Here is a 16296-nt window from a genome sequence, read left to right as displayed (position 1 = left end):
TGTGACCACAAGTACACAATTTGCATACTCTTGGACATATTCCTACTAGACGGATCCGACCTCGCTCAATTCACTTGTATTAGGTCGACATGTGGTGACCACATTTATGTCAATCACATAGTTGCAGTCATGCACCCAACAGCATTGGAGGATCCTGACTGCGCTCACACTGTATGCTGTGAGAATGCACAAGTCTGCATTCACACAGAGTGACTGCAGACTTAGACCCAAACCTGGACAACCACTTTAACACTGAAGGTAGATCATGAAATCACTTCATGCTGGTTAATTAAGAGGATGTCCAGCCACCTACAATGCGGTAAATTAAGAAAAATAAATAAAACTAATCTTACCAATTCCTTAATAATCTTGACCTGACATTTCCCTGGTCTTTGACCAGTCTTTTTGCTCAGTCTCTACGTACAGACATTTGAACGTTTTAGACAATCACTGGCTGTAACAGTGGCATGTTGGCAGTGGTCACATATTTGTCCAAACTGAGCAGGAAGTACAGATAATGTAGAGGGGATATGGGACACTTGTTATTACTTATTACTATTTCAATTTTACAGTATTTTGAGAATAAAAAAAAAAGGTAGTAGATGTCCTTAGGATGTGCAGCAAACGTCATCAGGTCCATTTACAACTACTCTTAGTGTATCGATCACATAAATAGGCAACTGCCCCTCTCCCTGACAACACCCTGGAAAGAAGCTAGAGGCAAAACGCGCGTCAGGGTGTGGGGAGGCCACGCTACATTCTCTTGACCATCACCGATTATTTACACTCTTCCTCATTACAGATATAACTCTCTGGGATTATCTTTTCCCCCTATATGCAGGCTATCACCATTTACCAGCTGGATAGCTTTACATCGATCTATTCTTGTGGATATTTATGTATCCCTGTCGCAATGTAAATTAATTTATATGTTTGTATCTTCTTTATTCTTTCATATTAACATCCCGCCTTGGACTACAGTTGGTGATGATGATATTAATACCTATATAACGTGCATTCATTGTTCTAAATTTTATATATATATATATATATATATACACTCACTGGCCACTTTATTAGGTACACCATGCTAGTAAGGGGTTGGACCCCCTTTTGCCTTCAGAACTGCCTCAATTCTTCGTGGCAGAGATTCAACAAGGTGCTGGAAGCATTCCTCAGAGATTTTGGACCATATTGACATGATGGCATCACACAGTTGGCGCAGATTTGTCGGCTGCACATCCCTGATGCGAATCTCCCGTTCCACCACATCCCAAAGATGCTCTATTGGATTGAGATCTGGTGACCGAGGAGGCCATTTGAGTACAGTAAACTCATTGTCATGTTCAAGAAACCAATCTGAGATGATTCGAGCTTTATGACATGGCGCATTATCCTGCTGAAAGTAGCCATCAGATGTTGGGTACATTGTGGTCATAAAGGGATGGACATGGTCAGCAACAATACTCAGGTAGGCTGTGGCGTTGCAACGATGCTCAATTGGTACCAAGGGGCCCAAAGAGTGCCCAGAAAAAATTCCCCACACCATGACACCACCACCACCAGCCTGAACCGTTGATACAAGGCAGGATGGATCCATGCTTTCATGTTGTTTACGCCAAATTCTGACCCTACCATCCGAATGTCGCAGCAGAAATCGAGACTCATCAGACCAGGCAACGTTTTTCCAATCTTCTACTGTCCAATTTCGATGAGCTTGTGCAAATTGTAGCCTCAGTTTCCTGTTCTTAGCTGAGAGGAGTGGTACCCAGTGTGGTCTTCTGCTGCTGTAGCCCATCTGCCTCAAAGTTCGACGCACTGTGCGTTCAAAGATGCTCTTCTGCCTACCTTGGTTGTAACGGGTGGCAATTTGAGTCACTGTTGCCTTTCTATCAGCTTGAACCAGTCTGCCCATTCTCCTCTGACCTCTGGCATCAACATGGCATTTCCGGCCACAGAACTGCCGCTCACTGGATTTTTTTTCTTTTTCGGACCATTCTCTGTAAACCCTAAAGATGGTTGTGCGTGAAAATCCCAGTAGATCAGCAGTTTCTGAAATTCTCAGACCAGCCCTTCTGGCACCAACAATCATGCCAAGTTCAAAGGCACTCAAATCACCTTTCTTCCCCATACTGATGCTCGGTTTGAACTGCAGGAGATTGTCTTGACCATGTCTACATGCCTAAATGCACTGAGTTGCCGCCATGTGATTGGCTGATTAGAAATTAAGTCTTAACACACAGTTGGACAGGTGTACCTAATAAAGTGGCCAGTGAGTGTATATTTATGTACATACACACACACCTTATTTTGCTCCTAGAAATATCCTGAATAGGATTTCATGTGTCAGTCTATACTGCTGGAATTGTATTCCGTCCTATGTGTAATATTTATTTGACATTATATCATGTATATCGATTGTTGCAGGATTGTGAATGACTTAGGTCTTGTGTGATACCCACGATTCAGTGGCATCCACTATACGAAGCACCCGAGCTGATTTTTAATTATAGGTTTTTTAGAAGTTTTTCTTCTTTACAGATGGATAGGTTTTAATTTAATGGATCTCTTTTTTCACTCTGGTGGCTTACTCATATGTTCTGAAATCCTTGTTAGATAAGCCGTGGTGAGGGTGAAAAAAAATTGTTGGACATCATATAATTTGTATTTGGTCCACTCTTTATAGGTACAGTCCCAGCTATAGATCTTGACCTATAAAAACTTTTAACATGTTGAAAGTTTTACAACACAAAGCATCTTAGGATAGATGATTAGATGTGTACAAAACACTACATTATGCACGAAAACTATTATTTTAAGGTCTCTATTTCAATCTTTACTAAAAAAACAGTCAATAAAATAGAGTTGCAATTTCTTATAAATGAGTGCCATATAGTTCTGTTTTATTATATCAACGTTAATATTAGATAATAGATTAACTATACCTGTTTTTCCAACAGGGCATGGGTTAGGAGGGTTTGGATATCCCTGATCTTCCCGAAAGTCTTTAGGAATGTTGTCCCCCGTTAGCTCTGCCACAATATTTGGTATGTTCCCGTATGGTCCCAAGTGCTGCAATCCTTCATGGGCGCCACCTGTAGGAAGTGTGAAATGTAATTTGCACCATAGACAAAGTACAAAGAATAAATTTATAACCAGGGGTGTACATAGAAAAAATGGGACCCCATAGCAGAAGTTCAACCCCCCCAAAAAACAATAATAAAAAATATTCGACTGGATAAAAGAAGCCTTCACAAAGTAATTTTCTTCTTACTAAAGTTCTAGATCCCTTTTTCATTGCTCCCATAAAGTATGATCCCAACAAAACTGCAACACAAACACGCACCCCTGCAGTACCCTCCACACGCACAGTATGATGACCCTACTGTACCCCATCTCATCTCCCCCCAGCAATGTATGGTGACCCTCACACAGCACTCCATGAGCCTACATACAGTATAATGGCCCCACACCACACCATACTGTATAATGGCCCACACTAGCCGTCCATGCAGTATAATGGCTCCCACACAGCCATCAACACAGTATGATGGACCCCACACAAACCTTCACACTGTATAATTGCTTGCATACACTATAATGGCCCCCACATAGTCCTCCAAATATTATAATGGCCCCCACATAGCTCCCCTTATGTTATAATAGTCCCCACATAGCCCTCCATACAGTATAATGGGCCCAATAGACCTCCATATACAGTGGCATATAAAAGTTTGGACACCCCTGGTCAAAATTATGTTATTGAGAACAGTTAAGCAAATTGAAGATGAAATGACCTCTAAAAAGATTAAAGTTAAAGATGACACATTTCCTTTGTATTTTATGGGAAAAAATAGTCATTTTTTACAATTTAAAAATTACAAAAAGGAAAATGGGACTATGAAAAAGTTTGGGTACCCTGCATGGCTAGTACCTAGGAAGCAACACAGGGTCGTATGTGTAATAGGGAGTATAAGAGTATAAACTAAATAACAAAACCTAAAAAAATCCTCCCATAGAGAAAAATAAAACAAAATACAATTTTATTGAAACAATCAACAGATACATATAAACAGATAAGAAGGAGAAGTTATGCTGAGAAATAATCACAAGGTAAATATAAAAATATTACTAGTTAGCCCCAAAACACTCAAAGCTAGTTAGATGTACAAAAAATCCAGCTCAATGGCATTTAATATACCTGTGTGAAAAAAAGTTAAATTAAAATTAATAGATAGTAATAACTATATACATATATATCTAACTCTTACAACATTGCAAGGCTGCAAATATACTTGATAGTATGCCATATCATATGATAACACCTCTCGTATTCATATAAAAATCATTTCCAAAAAATATATGTCAGTGATTTCTCAAATGGTAGCCATCATATAAGATTACAAGCAATATAAAGTGACAGTGCATATAAGACCGTGTCCATGGGGTATATGTGGCATGAGGAATATGAACTAGTCAGTACCAATAGTGGTACCACAATAAAAGGTGCATGTGCAAGTAAAGTGACCGTGCGTTCATAGACAGAGGTCCGCAAGGCATATCTGGCATTTAAGGGTCTGAAAAAAATCACTGCTCCTGACATAAGAGAGGCAAGTGCCTAGATCCCAGAGCAGTGAAATGTAATAGAGCCAGCAGTAAGAGATAATCTTATAAATGTTCCCCTGCTGTGTACTGTGTAATGGCTGTGTCTGACCGCACAAGGACATGGTCTGATCATACCACAGCTCCTGGGCAGTGGAGGAAGCAAAAGACAGGATACAGACAGGACAGCACGGGATCACAGCTCCTGAGCAGGGGAAGAAGCAAAAGAGAGTATACAGAAAGGGCAGCATGGGATCACAGCTCCTGGGCAGTGGAGGAAGCAAAGGAGTATACAGACATTACAGCTGGGGATCACAGCTGATTCTTTCTTTGAGGCAAAACATTGCTTAAAAACAAGCAGTGAAGTGTTTTGCCTCACAAAAAGAATCATCTCTGCTCCTGTGCTGTAATGTCTGTATACTCCTTTGCTTCCTCCCCTGCCCAGGAGTTGTGGTATGATCAGATCATGTTTCAGCATGATCACACACAGCCATTACACAATACACAGTAGGAACACATTTATGAGATTATCTCAGCACAGGAACAATATTTTTAACACATCCAGTTGTGGAACTTATTTTTATTCCAAGATCTGTAAATTAAAATGTACTTTGTTTGTGGGAAACCTCCTTTAACCCCTTTACTCCCAAGGGTGGTTTGCATGTTAATGCCCGGGCCAATTTTTACAATTCTGACCACTGTCCCTTTATGAGGTAATAACTCTGGAACGCTTCCATGGATCCTGGTGATTCTGACATTATTTTCTCATGACATATTGTATTTCATGTTAGTGGTAAAATTTCATTCATATAACTTGCGTTTATTTGTGAAAAAAACGGAAATTTGGCGAAAATTTCACAATTTTCCGACTTTGAATTTTTATGCCCTTAAATCAGACATATGGCACACAAAAAACGTAATAAGTAACATTTCCTACATGTTTACTTTACATGAGTACAATTTTGGAACCAACATTTTTTTTTTGTTAGGAAGTTATAAGGGTTAAAAGTTGACCAGCGATTTCTCATTTTTACAACACCATTTTATTTTTAGGGACCACATAACATTTGAAGTCATTTTGAGGGGTCTATATGATAGAAAATATCTAAAAGTGACACCATTCTAAAAACTGCACCCCTCATGGTGTTCAAAACCACATTCAAGCAGTTTATTAACCCTTCAGGTGCTTCACAGGAATTTTTTGAATGTGTAAAAAAAATGAACATTTAACTTTTTTCACAAAAAAATTACTTCAGGTCCAATTTTTTTTATTTTACCAAGGGTAACAGGAGAAATTGGACTGCAAAAGATATTGCACAATTTGTCCTGAGTACGCTGATACCTGATAAGTGGGACTGAACCACTGTTTCGGCGCATGGCAGAGCTCAGAAAGGAACGAGCACCGTTTGACTTTTTCAACGCAAAATTGGCTGGAATTGAGATCAGGCGCCATGCCACGTTTGGAAAGCCCCTGATGTGCAAAAACAGTGTAAACTCTCCACAAGTGACCCGATTTTGGAAACTAGACCCCCAAGGAACTTATCTAGATGTGTGGTGAGAACTTTTTAACCCCCAAGGGCTTCACAGAAGTGTATAACGTACAGCCGTAAAATTAAAAAATCATATTTTTTCCACAAAAATGATCTTTTCACCCCCAATTTTTATTTCCCCAAGGGAAACAAGACCCCAAACGTTATTGTGCAATTTGTCCTGAGTACGCTGATACCCCATATGTGCAGAGCTCGGAAGGGAAGCAGCGCCATTTGACTTTTTTGGCTGGAATTGAGATCGGACGTCATGTTGCATTTGGAGAGTCTCTTATGTGCCTAAACAGTGGAAACGCCCCACTTTTAGTACCCAATTTTTTTATTTTCCCAAGGGTAACAGGATAAATTAAACCCCAAAAGTTGTTGTCCAATTTGTTCTGAGTACGCCGATACCCCATATGTGGGAGAAAACTATTGTATGGGCACACGTCGGGGCTCGGAAGGGAAGTAGTGACGTTTTGGAATGCAGACTTTGATGGAATGGTCTGCGGGTGTCATGTCGCATTTGGAGAGTCCCTGATGTGCCTAAACTGTGGAAGTGACCCCATTTTGGAAGCTAGACCCCCCCAAGGAACTTCTCTAGATGTGTGGTGAGCACTTTGAACCCCCAAGTGCTTCACAGAACTTTATAACGTAGAGCCATACAAATAAAAAAAATTAGATTTTTTTTCCACAAAAATGATGTTTTTGCCCCTAGTTTATTATTTTCCCAAGGGTAACAGGAGAAATTGGACCCCAAAAGTTGTTGTCCAATTTGTCCTGAGTACGCTGGTACCCCATATGTAGGGGTAAACCACCATTTGGGCGCATGGCATAGCTAGGAAGGGAAGGAGCACCGTTTGACTTTTTCAGCGCAGAATTGGCTGGAATTGAGATCAGACGTCATGTTGCGTTTGGAGAGCACCTGATGTGCCAAAACAGTGGAAACCCCCCAATTCTAACTCCAATCCTAACCCCAACCCACCTCTAATCTTAATCACAGCCCTAGCCCTAACCCTAACCCTAATCCCAGCCCTAACCCTAATGGGAAAATGGAAATAAATACATTCTTTAATTTTATTATTTTTCCCTAACTAAGTGGGTGATAAAGGGGGGTTTGATTTACTATTTATGGCGGTTTTTATGTTTGGCAGCTGTCATACGCTAAAAGACGCTTTTTATTGTAAAAATAGTTTTTGCATCACCACATTTTGAGAGCTATAATTTTTCCATATTATAACCCACCTAGTCACGTGAGCTCTTATTTTTTGCGGGACGAGTTGATGCTTTTATTGGTACTATTTTCGGGCACGTGACATTTTTTGATCGCTTTTTATTCTGATTTTTGGGAAGCAGAATGAACAAAAACCAGCATTTCATGAATTTCTTTTGGCGGGGGGGCGTTTACACCGTTCTACGAGTGGTAAAATTGATAAAGTGGTTTTATTCTTTGGGTCAGTACGATTTCAGCGATACCTCATTTATGTCTTTTTTTAATGTTTTGGCGCTTTTATACAATAAAACCAATTGTATATAAAAAAAAATATTTTTGCATCGCTTTATTCTGCGAGCTATAACTTTTTTATTTTTTTGCTGATGATGCTGTGTGGCAGCTCATTTTTTGCGGGACAAGATTACGTTTTGAGCAGTACCATGGTTATTTATATCCGTCTTTTTGATCACGCGTTATTGCACTTCTTGTTCGGCAGTATGATGGTAAAGCATTGTTTTTCGCTTTGTTTTTTTTTTAAGGGGTTTACTAAAGGGGTTAACTTGTGGGACAGTTTTATATGGTGGGTCGTTATGGATGCGGCGATACTAAATGTGTACTTTTGTTTTTTTATTTAGAAAAAAAAGAATTTATTAGGGAATATTTTTTTAAAATTTATTTAGGATTTTTTTAAAATTATTTTTACAAGTGTTTTTTTTAATTTTTCTCCTTTAGTATATTGTCCCAGGGGGGACATCACTGTCTTGTGTCAGATCGCTGATCTGACAGTTTGGACAGCGCTCTGTCAGATCAGCGATCTGACAGGCGCTGCTGCAGGCTTCCTCCGTGCCTGCTCTCTGCAGGCACTGAGGAAGCAGCCTCCCTGCAGGACCCCGAAGGCCCCCGCGGCCATATTGGATCCAGGGGCCTGCAGGGAGGATTACTCTTGGAGCGTCTCAGGGAAGCACGCAGGGAGCCCCCCTTCCCTGTGCGATTCTTCCCTGTTCCCCCGGTACACTGCGATCATGTTTGATCGCAGTGTGCCAGGGGTTAAAAAGCCGGGGGCGGTCAATGACCGCCCTGGACACATAGTGCTGGGTGTCAGCTGTGATAATCAGCTGACACCCGCCGCGATCAGCTACGCTCCCCCGGTGAGCGCCGCTGATCACGTTGGATGTACTATTCCGTCTTTGGGACTTATTTCCAGGTCACATGGACGGAATAGTATGTCCAATGTAGGAAAGGGGTTAAGCTGTTTGCATAGAATATATTGGGCTTGATAAATCATTTGCAATTTTAAGTCATTTTAGGATTACTTTAGGGTTATATTATAGGGACTATAGAGCCCCACCACTCCCAATCCAGCGACTTTTTTTTACATTTTATATGTACTGTATGTTTTTCTGTGATGTCTATATTTCTAGTATTTTAACATTAACCTAGTAAAGAATATTTTTAGGGGCCCTTCTAGCTTTGGTTTACATACATAAAAACTCTCCAAGTAGAGACTGGAGTATACTGTACGTATTTATGACGAAATTTGAAACTTTTTGAAAAGTCACAAATGATTAGTCAGGTGAAAAAACATATGGAAGCCATAAATTCCACCCACAATGGTGAAGTATTAAATAAACACAAAGTGACTTGAAGAAAGGCTCAAATGGAAAAATTACTAAAGGTGCAAACAACAAAAGCAGAACAACAAAAAATAGGTGCAAATGCAATAATGATTCAGACCCATTGTCTTTTTAGTCATATACACTATCTTGCTCCTCATTCTTCGTTGGCGGTACATAGATGACATTGCAATTCTCTAGGCTAATTCAAACTATTAGTTTGAATGTTTCATGATAGATCCTATTAATTTCCTGCACAGTACAAGAACAAGGCAAGGGGAGGAAACATCATTACATCTCAAATTCCACAGCCACCAATAACCCGTTATAAGAAAGTCATGACTCTTGACTCTTCTATCCAAGAAATTACAAAAGAGCTTAATATATAACCACAGACCTTTAAAGATCTCTAAATAGATTTGACCCTAAAAAAATCTTGGGAGGGATGCACTGACTCCATAGAAAATGCTTTAATCAGTACAAACGAAGACATCAGCGTTATCATATCTCCGTTTCCATTGGTGATAGTGATCTGGAAAGAACCATCATGAAATCTGTTACATGGCCACTGTACTGAAAATAAGTGTTAACATCATCCACTTTCAGTTCTCGAAGTGCATCTTAAGCTGAAGGGGCAATTATTGTCACGATTTTACATCCAAGTTACCCTTTTTACCAACCCATCCCTAGCAATCTTTTTTTTTTAATACTGCATATTCCTCTTTTACATCCATTCTTGCAAGATGTACAGTCTCTCAGCAGCAACCTATAGTGGGATATATCTGCTTCATTCCCCACCTTTCATATATAGAGGATCGTGCACAAAACATAAATGGCTGTATAAGCAAATTTAAAAGTAGGGTATTGTTATTTTGTTTCTAAATCCATAAAGTGCTCCCACTTTCTCTTTGAAGTCCAGAGTGGCCATTTACTTCTGTACCCCAAGTTCTGGTCCTGGCTTGGAAGCTTAAAAAGGTGGTCTGAAAACTAGCATTTATTTTAATCCTAAATGTCTGCCTATTTTATATCATAGTAATCTAATCTTTTCTGTAATATACTTTAATTAAATATTCCCTATTGTTATCTAACTGGTTTATTTTTTTCTACCTATTTCCTGTTTGATGAGGCAACATTTGAGAACCCCCAGTACATGCTGAGATACTCAAACAAGAGTAAGGGTAAAAGGATGGTCTCTGCCAGATATTCTCCTTAAAATGTGCACAGACAGGGCCACATCATCCATGAGTCAATCTGAGAATTCAGCTCAGGCGGCGCTCAATCTCTGAAGACAGGGGGCGGCAGAGCGGCGCCGTCCCCTGCAATCAGATAATGTGGTGCGGTGCCGACGCTGTGCTCCTGCAATGCTGTTTGCTGTGACGGTGAGTCACTCATTGTGCTTGTGTGTGAGCTGATTGATGAGGTCACAGGAGGGAAGGAGACAGGGCCCCCTGATCATGTGAGTCAGGACTCCTCCCCTCCAGTGACCTCATCACAGGTCCTGTGCTTGTCTGCAAGACTCTACTGTGCTGGTTGTCATGGTGCTGGAGGTGAGAAGTTTATGTGTTGAGTCAGGAGGGGTTTACAGTGTGGATGTAGCAGAACCGTGCGTGTATGAGGTGTACAGAGCAGAGCCGTGTGTGTACAAGGTGTACGGAGCGGAGCCATGTGTGTATGAAGTGTACGGAGCAGAACCATGTGTGTACAAGGTGTATGGAGCCTCGTGTGTTTGAGGTGTACGGAGCGGAGCCGTGTGTGTATGAGGTGTACAGAGCAGAGCCGTGTGTGTACGAGGTGTACGGAGCAGAGCCGTGTGTGTACGAGGTGTGAGGAGCAGAGCCGTGTGTGTACGAGGTGTACGGAGCAGAGCCGTGTGTGTACGAGGTGTACGGAGCAGAGCCATGTGTGAACAAAGTGTACGGAGCGGAGCCGTGTGTGCGTGAGGTGTACAGAGCGGAGCCACGCGTGTGCGAGGTTTGCAGAGCCACGCGTGTGCGAGGTGTTCAGAGCGGAGCCGCGTGTGTGCGAGGTGTCCAGAGGGGAGCCGCATGTGTGCAAGGTGTCCAGAGCGGAGCTGCGCATGTGCAAGGTGTCCAGAGCGGAGCTGCGCGTGTGCAAGGTGTCCAGAGCGGAGCTGCGCTTGTGCGAGGTGTTCAGAGCAGAGCAGCATGTGTACGGAGCGGAGCCGCATGTGTGCGAGGTGTATGGAGCAAAGCCGCATGTGTTCAAGGTTTACAGAGTGGAGCCATGTGTGTACAAGGTGTACAGAGAGTGGCAATGTGTGTAAAAGGTGTACGGAGCAGAGCCGCATGTGTACGAGGTTTACGGAGTGGAGCCATGTGTGTACTGAGTGGAGCCGTGTGTGCAAGGTGTACAGAGCGGAGCCGTGTGTGTACGAGGCATAAAAAGCAGAACCATGTGTGTATGAGGTGTATGGAGCCATACGTATACAAGGTGTATGGTGGGGAGCATTCATACCTCCCAGCGGGACAGTCCCGATTGAGAGAGAGTCTGCCACACTGCCCCGTCCGGGAGCTTATTTTTCCCGCGGACACAGGAGTACATGGCAGAGACCCAAGGAGCACTTGAAAATTCGCTCGTAACATTCCACCGGAAGTGACGTGCTAGAAGCTGACCGGAAATTAGGTAATTTCGGGAGGAGATTGTGACGGAACCATGGAGGCACATCAGGGAATGCCATCACCGTGTCCTCCTCCAACAGCGGGATCACCTTGGACTCGGGGATGCCGGCCATGCGAGCGGATCATGATATGTCCTACATCGGGAGGCTCAGGTGAGCACTACAGTGGGAGCCGGGCTGCTATAGCATCTTTATAGAATTTTTCTTTTTTTGTCTCTGTTTCTTTCTCTCTCTAACCTTTCTTTTTTTCTTTCTCTCTCTCTGTTGTTTCTTTCCTCTCTTTCTCTCTCTCTTCTTTTTTTATCTCTGTTCTCTCTTTCCCCTCTTCCTTTCTCTCTCTCTGTTCTTTCTTTTGCTCTGTTCTTTCTTTTGCTCTGTTCTTTCTTTCTTTCTCTCTCTAAACTTTCTTTTTCTCTGTTTTTTCTTTCTCTCTGTTCTTTCTTTCTCTCTCTCTGGTCTTCCTTTCTCTCTCTGCTCTCTTTCTTTCTCCTCTTTTTCTTTCTTTCCTCTCTTTCTCTCTCTGTTCTTTTTCTCTCTGTTCTTTCTCTCTCTCTGTTCTTTCTTTCCCATCCTGTTCTTTCTTTCCCATATTTCTTTCTCTCTCTCTGTTGTTTCTTTCCCCTCTTTCTTTCTCTCTGTTCTTTCTTTCTCTCTCCTCTTTCCTTTTTTCTCGCTCTGTTCTTTTTTTCTGTCCACTCTTTCTCTCTCTATGGTCTTTTTCCTTCTTCTTTCTTTCTCTGTTATTTCTTTCTTTCCCCAATTTCTTTCTCTCTCTGTTCTTTCTTTCCCCTCTTTCTTTCTCTCTCTCTGTTTTTTATTTCTTTCCCCTCTTTCTCTCTCCCTCTATGTTCTTTCTTTCTCTCTCCTCTTTCTTTTTTCTCTTTCTGTTCTTTTTTCTGTACACTCTTTCTTTCTCTCTATATATTCTTTTTTCTTTCTTCGTTCTTTCTCTGTTATTTCTTTCCTGCCTTTCTTTCCTCTCTGTTCTTTCTTTCCCCTCTTACTTTTTCTTTCTCTCTGTTCTTTCTTTCGCTCTGTTCTTTCTTTCTCTTTCTTTCCTGTTATGAATGGGTCACCGAGGAGGATCGCAAGAACAGGCTAAGCCACCAGAAAACCAGAGAGGTTGGTAACTAAGCAGATTGCAGACCCCTGATCCTATCCACACAACTAGCAGTAGCCGTGTAGCGTACCTACGATTCCCTAGATGCCTCGGCACAGCCGGAGAGCTAACTAAGCCTAAAGCAAGAAAGGTGAAATCTAAACTGCCCCGGAGCAGACCCTAAAGGAATAGATAGCCCCCAAACATATATTGTCAGTGAGACAAGATGAAACACAAACGCAGGCAGAAAAATAGACTGAGCAAATGATGGGGCCCAAACTGACTAGACAGGATAGGAAAGGAAAGACACTGGCTGCAATCACGCAAAAAAACCTGAAAAATCCAACGCATCTGATGTACAAAAAAAACACTGAAGTCACACGACTTCGCCCCCACTATACCAGCACTCTGGTATTAACTGGAAGCAAAGCAAAAGAGACCAATATAACAGGGGACTGAACAAACTGACACAAGCAGTAACATATGGAGCGGTGGTCCAGCACAGCCCCCAGCAGGAGCAAGCTGAACCCGCACAACAAGCAGAGAGACAAAACCAGATCAGATGCAAAGGATTAGCAAATGAATCACTTAGCTCAACAATGCAGGATCAGAGCAGGAGACATCAGGCCTCAGAATGCACAGGAAATAAATCACCAGCAGGGATTGAAGGAAGTCTGCTGACTTAAATACTCCAATCAGTAACCCCAGATCTCCAATCGTCACCACCATCATCATCAGGTGGCAGACCTCTGTCAATCTGGCCAGCTCCACCACCTCCAGTAACTCCCAGAGGGAGCCCTGAAAGAGAATTCACAACACTTTCCCCTCTTTCTCTCTCTAATCTTTCTTTTTTTCTCTATTCTTTCTCTCTCTGTTCTTCCTTTCTTTCTCTCTGTTCTTTCTTTCCTTCTTTCTTTATTTCTTTCTATTCATTCTCTCTCTCTTCTTTCTTTCTCTTTTTCTCTCTCTCTGTTCTTTCTCTCCCCTTTTTCTATTTTTCTCTCTCTCTGTTCTTTTTTCTGTCCCCTCTTTCTTCCTCCCTGTTCTTTTTTCTTTCTCTCTCTGTTTCTTTTTCTATCTCTGTTCTTTCTTTCCCCTTTTTTCTTTCTCTCTCTGTTGTTTCTTTCTTTCCCCTCTTTCTTTCTGTTCTTTCTTTCTTTCCCCTCTTTCTTTTTTCTCTCTCTGTTCTTTTTTCTGTCCCCTCTTTCTATCTCTCTGTTTCTTTCTTTCTCCCTGTTCTTTCTTTCTTTCCCCTCTTTCTTTTCTTCTCCTCTTTCTTTCTCTCTGTTTTCTTTTTTTCTCTCTCTGTTCTTTCTTTCTTTTCCTCAGTACCAGTCAGTGTGCCCACAATACCAGTAGAATAAGAGGGGTAGGAAACTAGGTGGCACTGGTCACATTGAGCCTCTGACACTTTTTACTGGTGTATAATCATATGCCATGAGCACCCCCATAAAGTGGGCCAGCCCCAGACAACAGGGTACAAACAAATCACTATTACTATCAGTCCAAGTGGACAATTATATACGTAAAGTTAATGATGTCCCTGTGCCAAGCAGGATCAGAATACCCTGAGGAGACCAGAGCAGCGGGGTTTGGGGAGAAGAATTATATGGGGCCCATTATGCTGTATGAAGTAATATATGGTGCCCATTATACTCTATGAGGTAATATAAGGGGCCCATTATGCTGTATGAGGTAATATATGGGGTCCATTATGCTGTATGAGGTAATATATGGGGTCCATTATGCTGTATGAAGTAATACATTGGGCCTAATATACTGTATGAAGTAATATATGGGGCCCATTATACTGTACTGAGCATTACATGGGGCCCATAATACTGTATGCAGTAATATATGTGGCCCATTATACTGTATGAAGTAATATATGGGGCCCATACTACTGTATGCAGTAATATATGGGGCCCATAATACTGTATGGAGAATTATGTGGGGATAGGAGATGACTTTCTGCTTGTTGTGGATCTGACCGCTGGGATTCCCATGATCCTGGGAAATGTAGCTTTGAAGAGCACCATGTAAATGGAACTGTGGTCAATCATATGCACTGTGGTGCCATTCACATGTGGCTCTTCAAATAACTCCTTTAAGAGAGTGATGAGGGGACGACAAAGTATAGCAAAAATTCACTGATCGGGGCTGATGAGTGTTATAGTTTGTGGGCTCGCGAGATTTGTGTGGCAGGGATGCATTTTTGTCCCAGTCCGGCCCTGTGCCAGGCCTACCATTGCCATTACCATTGCCATTAATGACCCTTGTTCTGGAAACTTCGGTGTTGTTCTTGTATGTGCGTGTGATGGTGCTGACATCCTTGTGTTTGGACACCTTTTTTTTTCTTTTTATCTAAATCAAAATGTCCACTATGTACTCAGTTTTACAATATAGATACAGTATAAAAATTTACTTTGTGTGCGGTGGGGCATCATTTTGCTGTTCGCCTCAGGCAGCAGAGAGGCTAGGTTCACCCCTGTGCACGGACAATGTGCTCTTTTTCCGACTCATCGTTTCTCATCAGAGTCAGCGAGGGAGCGCACTGTCACTGTGCATTAAGAAGAATATTGCACTGTGACAAGATCCTACTGAGCATACATTTGAATTGACAAACGATGCATGCTCAGTAGAAACAGGACTAGCCCAACTCTTGAAACGAAGGTCACTGATGGCACTTTGTTTCAGGATGGGGCAGACGTTGTGGCAGTGATAGCAGCCTCTGCCCCTTGATGATATCTTGGTTGAAAATGCCAGCATGCACTGTATTCTCAAACGAAGTGTCATCACTCAGGAAATAGGGAAAAAAAATAAAGCAGATATATAGAGCAGAGAAGGGAAGGAACCACTGGAAATATTTAAAGTATATTACAAAAGAGATTAAATTATTAAATTAGACATTTAGGATTAAAATAAATGTTAGTTTTGGTCCACCCTTTTAAAACATAATAGTTGTGTATGCATATGATCAAAACCATCTCAAATAACTGGACACTGCAACATTGCTAATATAAGTCAATTGCAGTCATTAATGCAAAAAAATAAATAAAATAAATAGTAATAAAAATTTATATATTTCAAAATGCTGAATATTGGGTGGCAGCATTAGCGTACAGGGTAGCAGCAAATTATATAAATCATGAATACAAGCAAGAGGCAGCACCTGGCAGTAAAAGGAGCCTCAATGGCGGCTTATTTTGGCTATATAAGTTTCTAGGAACTCGGGATGAAGCGTTAGAACTCCAGAAATAGAAAAGCAACGGTCTCCTTGTATGAGCGATGCTTGCTGATCAATATGCTGTGCGCCAATTGTAAGCAGTTTGTTTTACAATGTGTCATTTCTGATACATGGATCCTCCTCATGCTCACATCACAGACCCTGTGGCACCATGAGCTGCCCATAAAGAAAACAGAGGTACTTAGCAGGCTCCAGGGTGCTAACACATATCTAGTTAAAGTTTAACCAAGTGACAGCATTCCTTCCACTGAGAAAACACATCTCTCTAAAGCACTTGGAAATAGAAGAAGACAGGAGGCTTAGATGAGCTGGGTCTCCATGCTGTAGCTAAGAAACCATTGCAATGTCAATGCTTAGT

At 41.7% G+C, this 16296-nt stretch overlaps 1 protein-coding gene and 1 long non-coding RNA gene across 2 annotated transcripts in view; both read right to left on the bottom strand.

Moving 5' to 3' along the window:
- Positions 1-16296, bottom strand: part of SCG5 (secretogranin V) — a 72146-nt gene that overhangs the window by 16041 nt on the left and 39809 nt on the right. Inside the window, exon 3 of the mRNA XM_073552148.1 lies at positions 2946-3095. Within this exon, the coding sequence (XP_073408249.1) occupies positions 2946-3095 (150 nt within the window). The remainder of the gene's footprint in view (positions 1-2945; positions 3096-16296) is intronic.
- Positions 12191-15546, bottom strand: LOC141055524 (uncharacterized). Its single transcript, XR_012221482.1, has 2 exons — positions 12561-15546; positions 12191-12370 (listed from the first exon to the last, which is right to left on the bottom strand). It is a non-coding gene; the product is annotated as an uncharacterized lncRNA (long non-coding RNA).

The sequence above is a fragment of the Dendrobates tinctorius genome, unplaced genomic scaffold (genome assembly GCF_039654945.1).
Source record: "Dendrobates tinctorius isolate UK_male_01 unplaced genomic scaffold, ASM3965494v1 ptg000186l, whole genome shotgun sequence".
NCBI lineage: Eukaryota > Metazoa > Chordata > Amphibia > Anura > Dendrobatidae > Dendrobates > Dendrobates tinctorius.
Note: the sequence above shows the minus strand (reverse complement) of the source record. Positions and strands in the feature narration are given on the sequence as shown.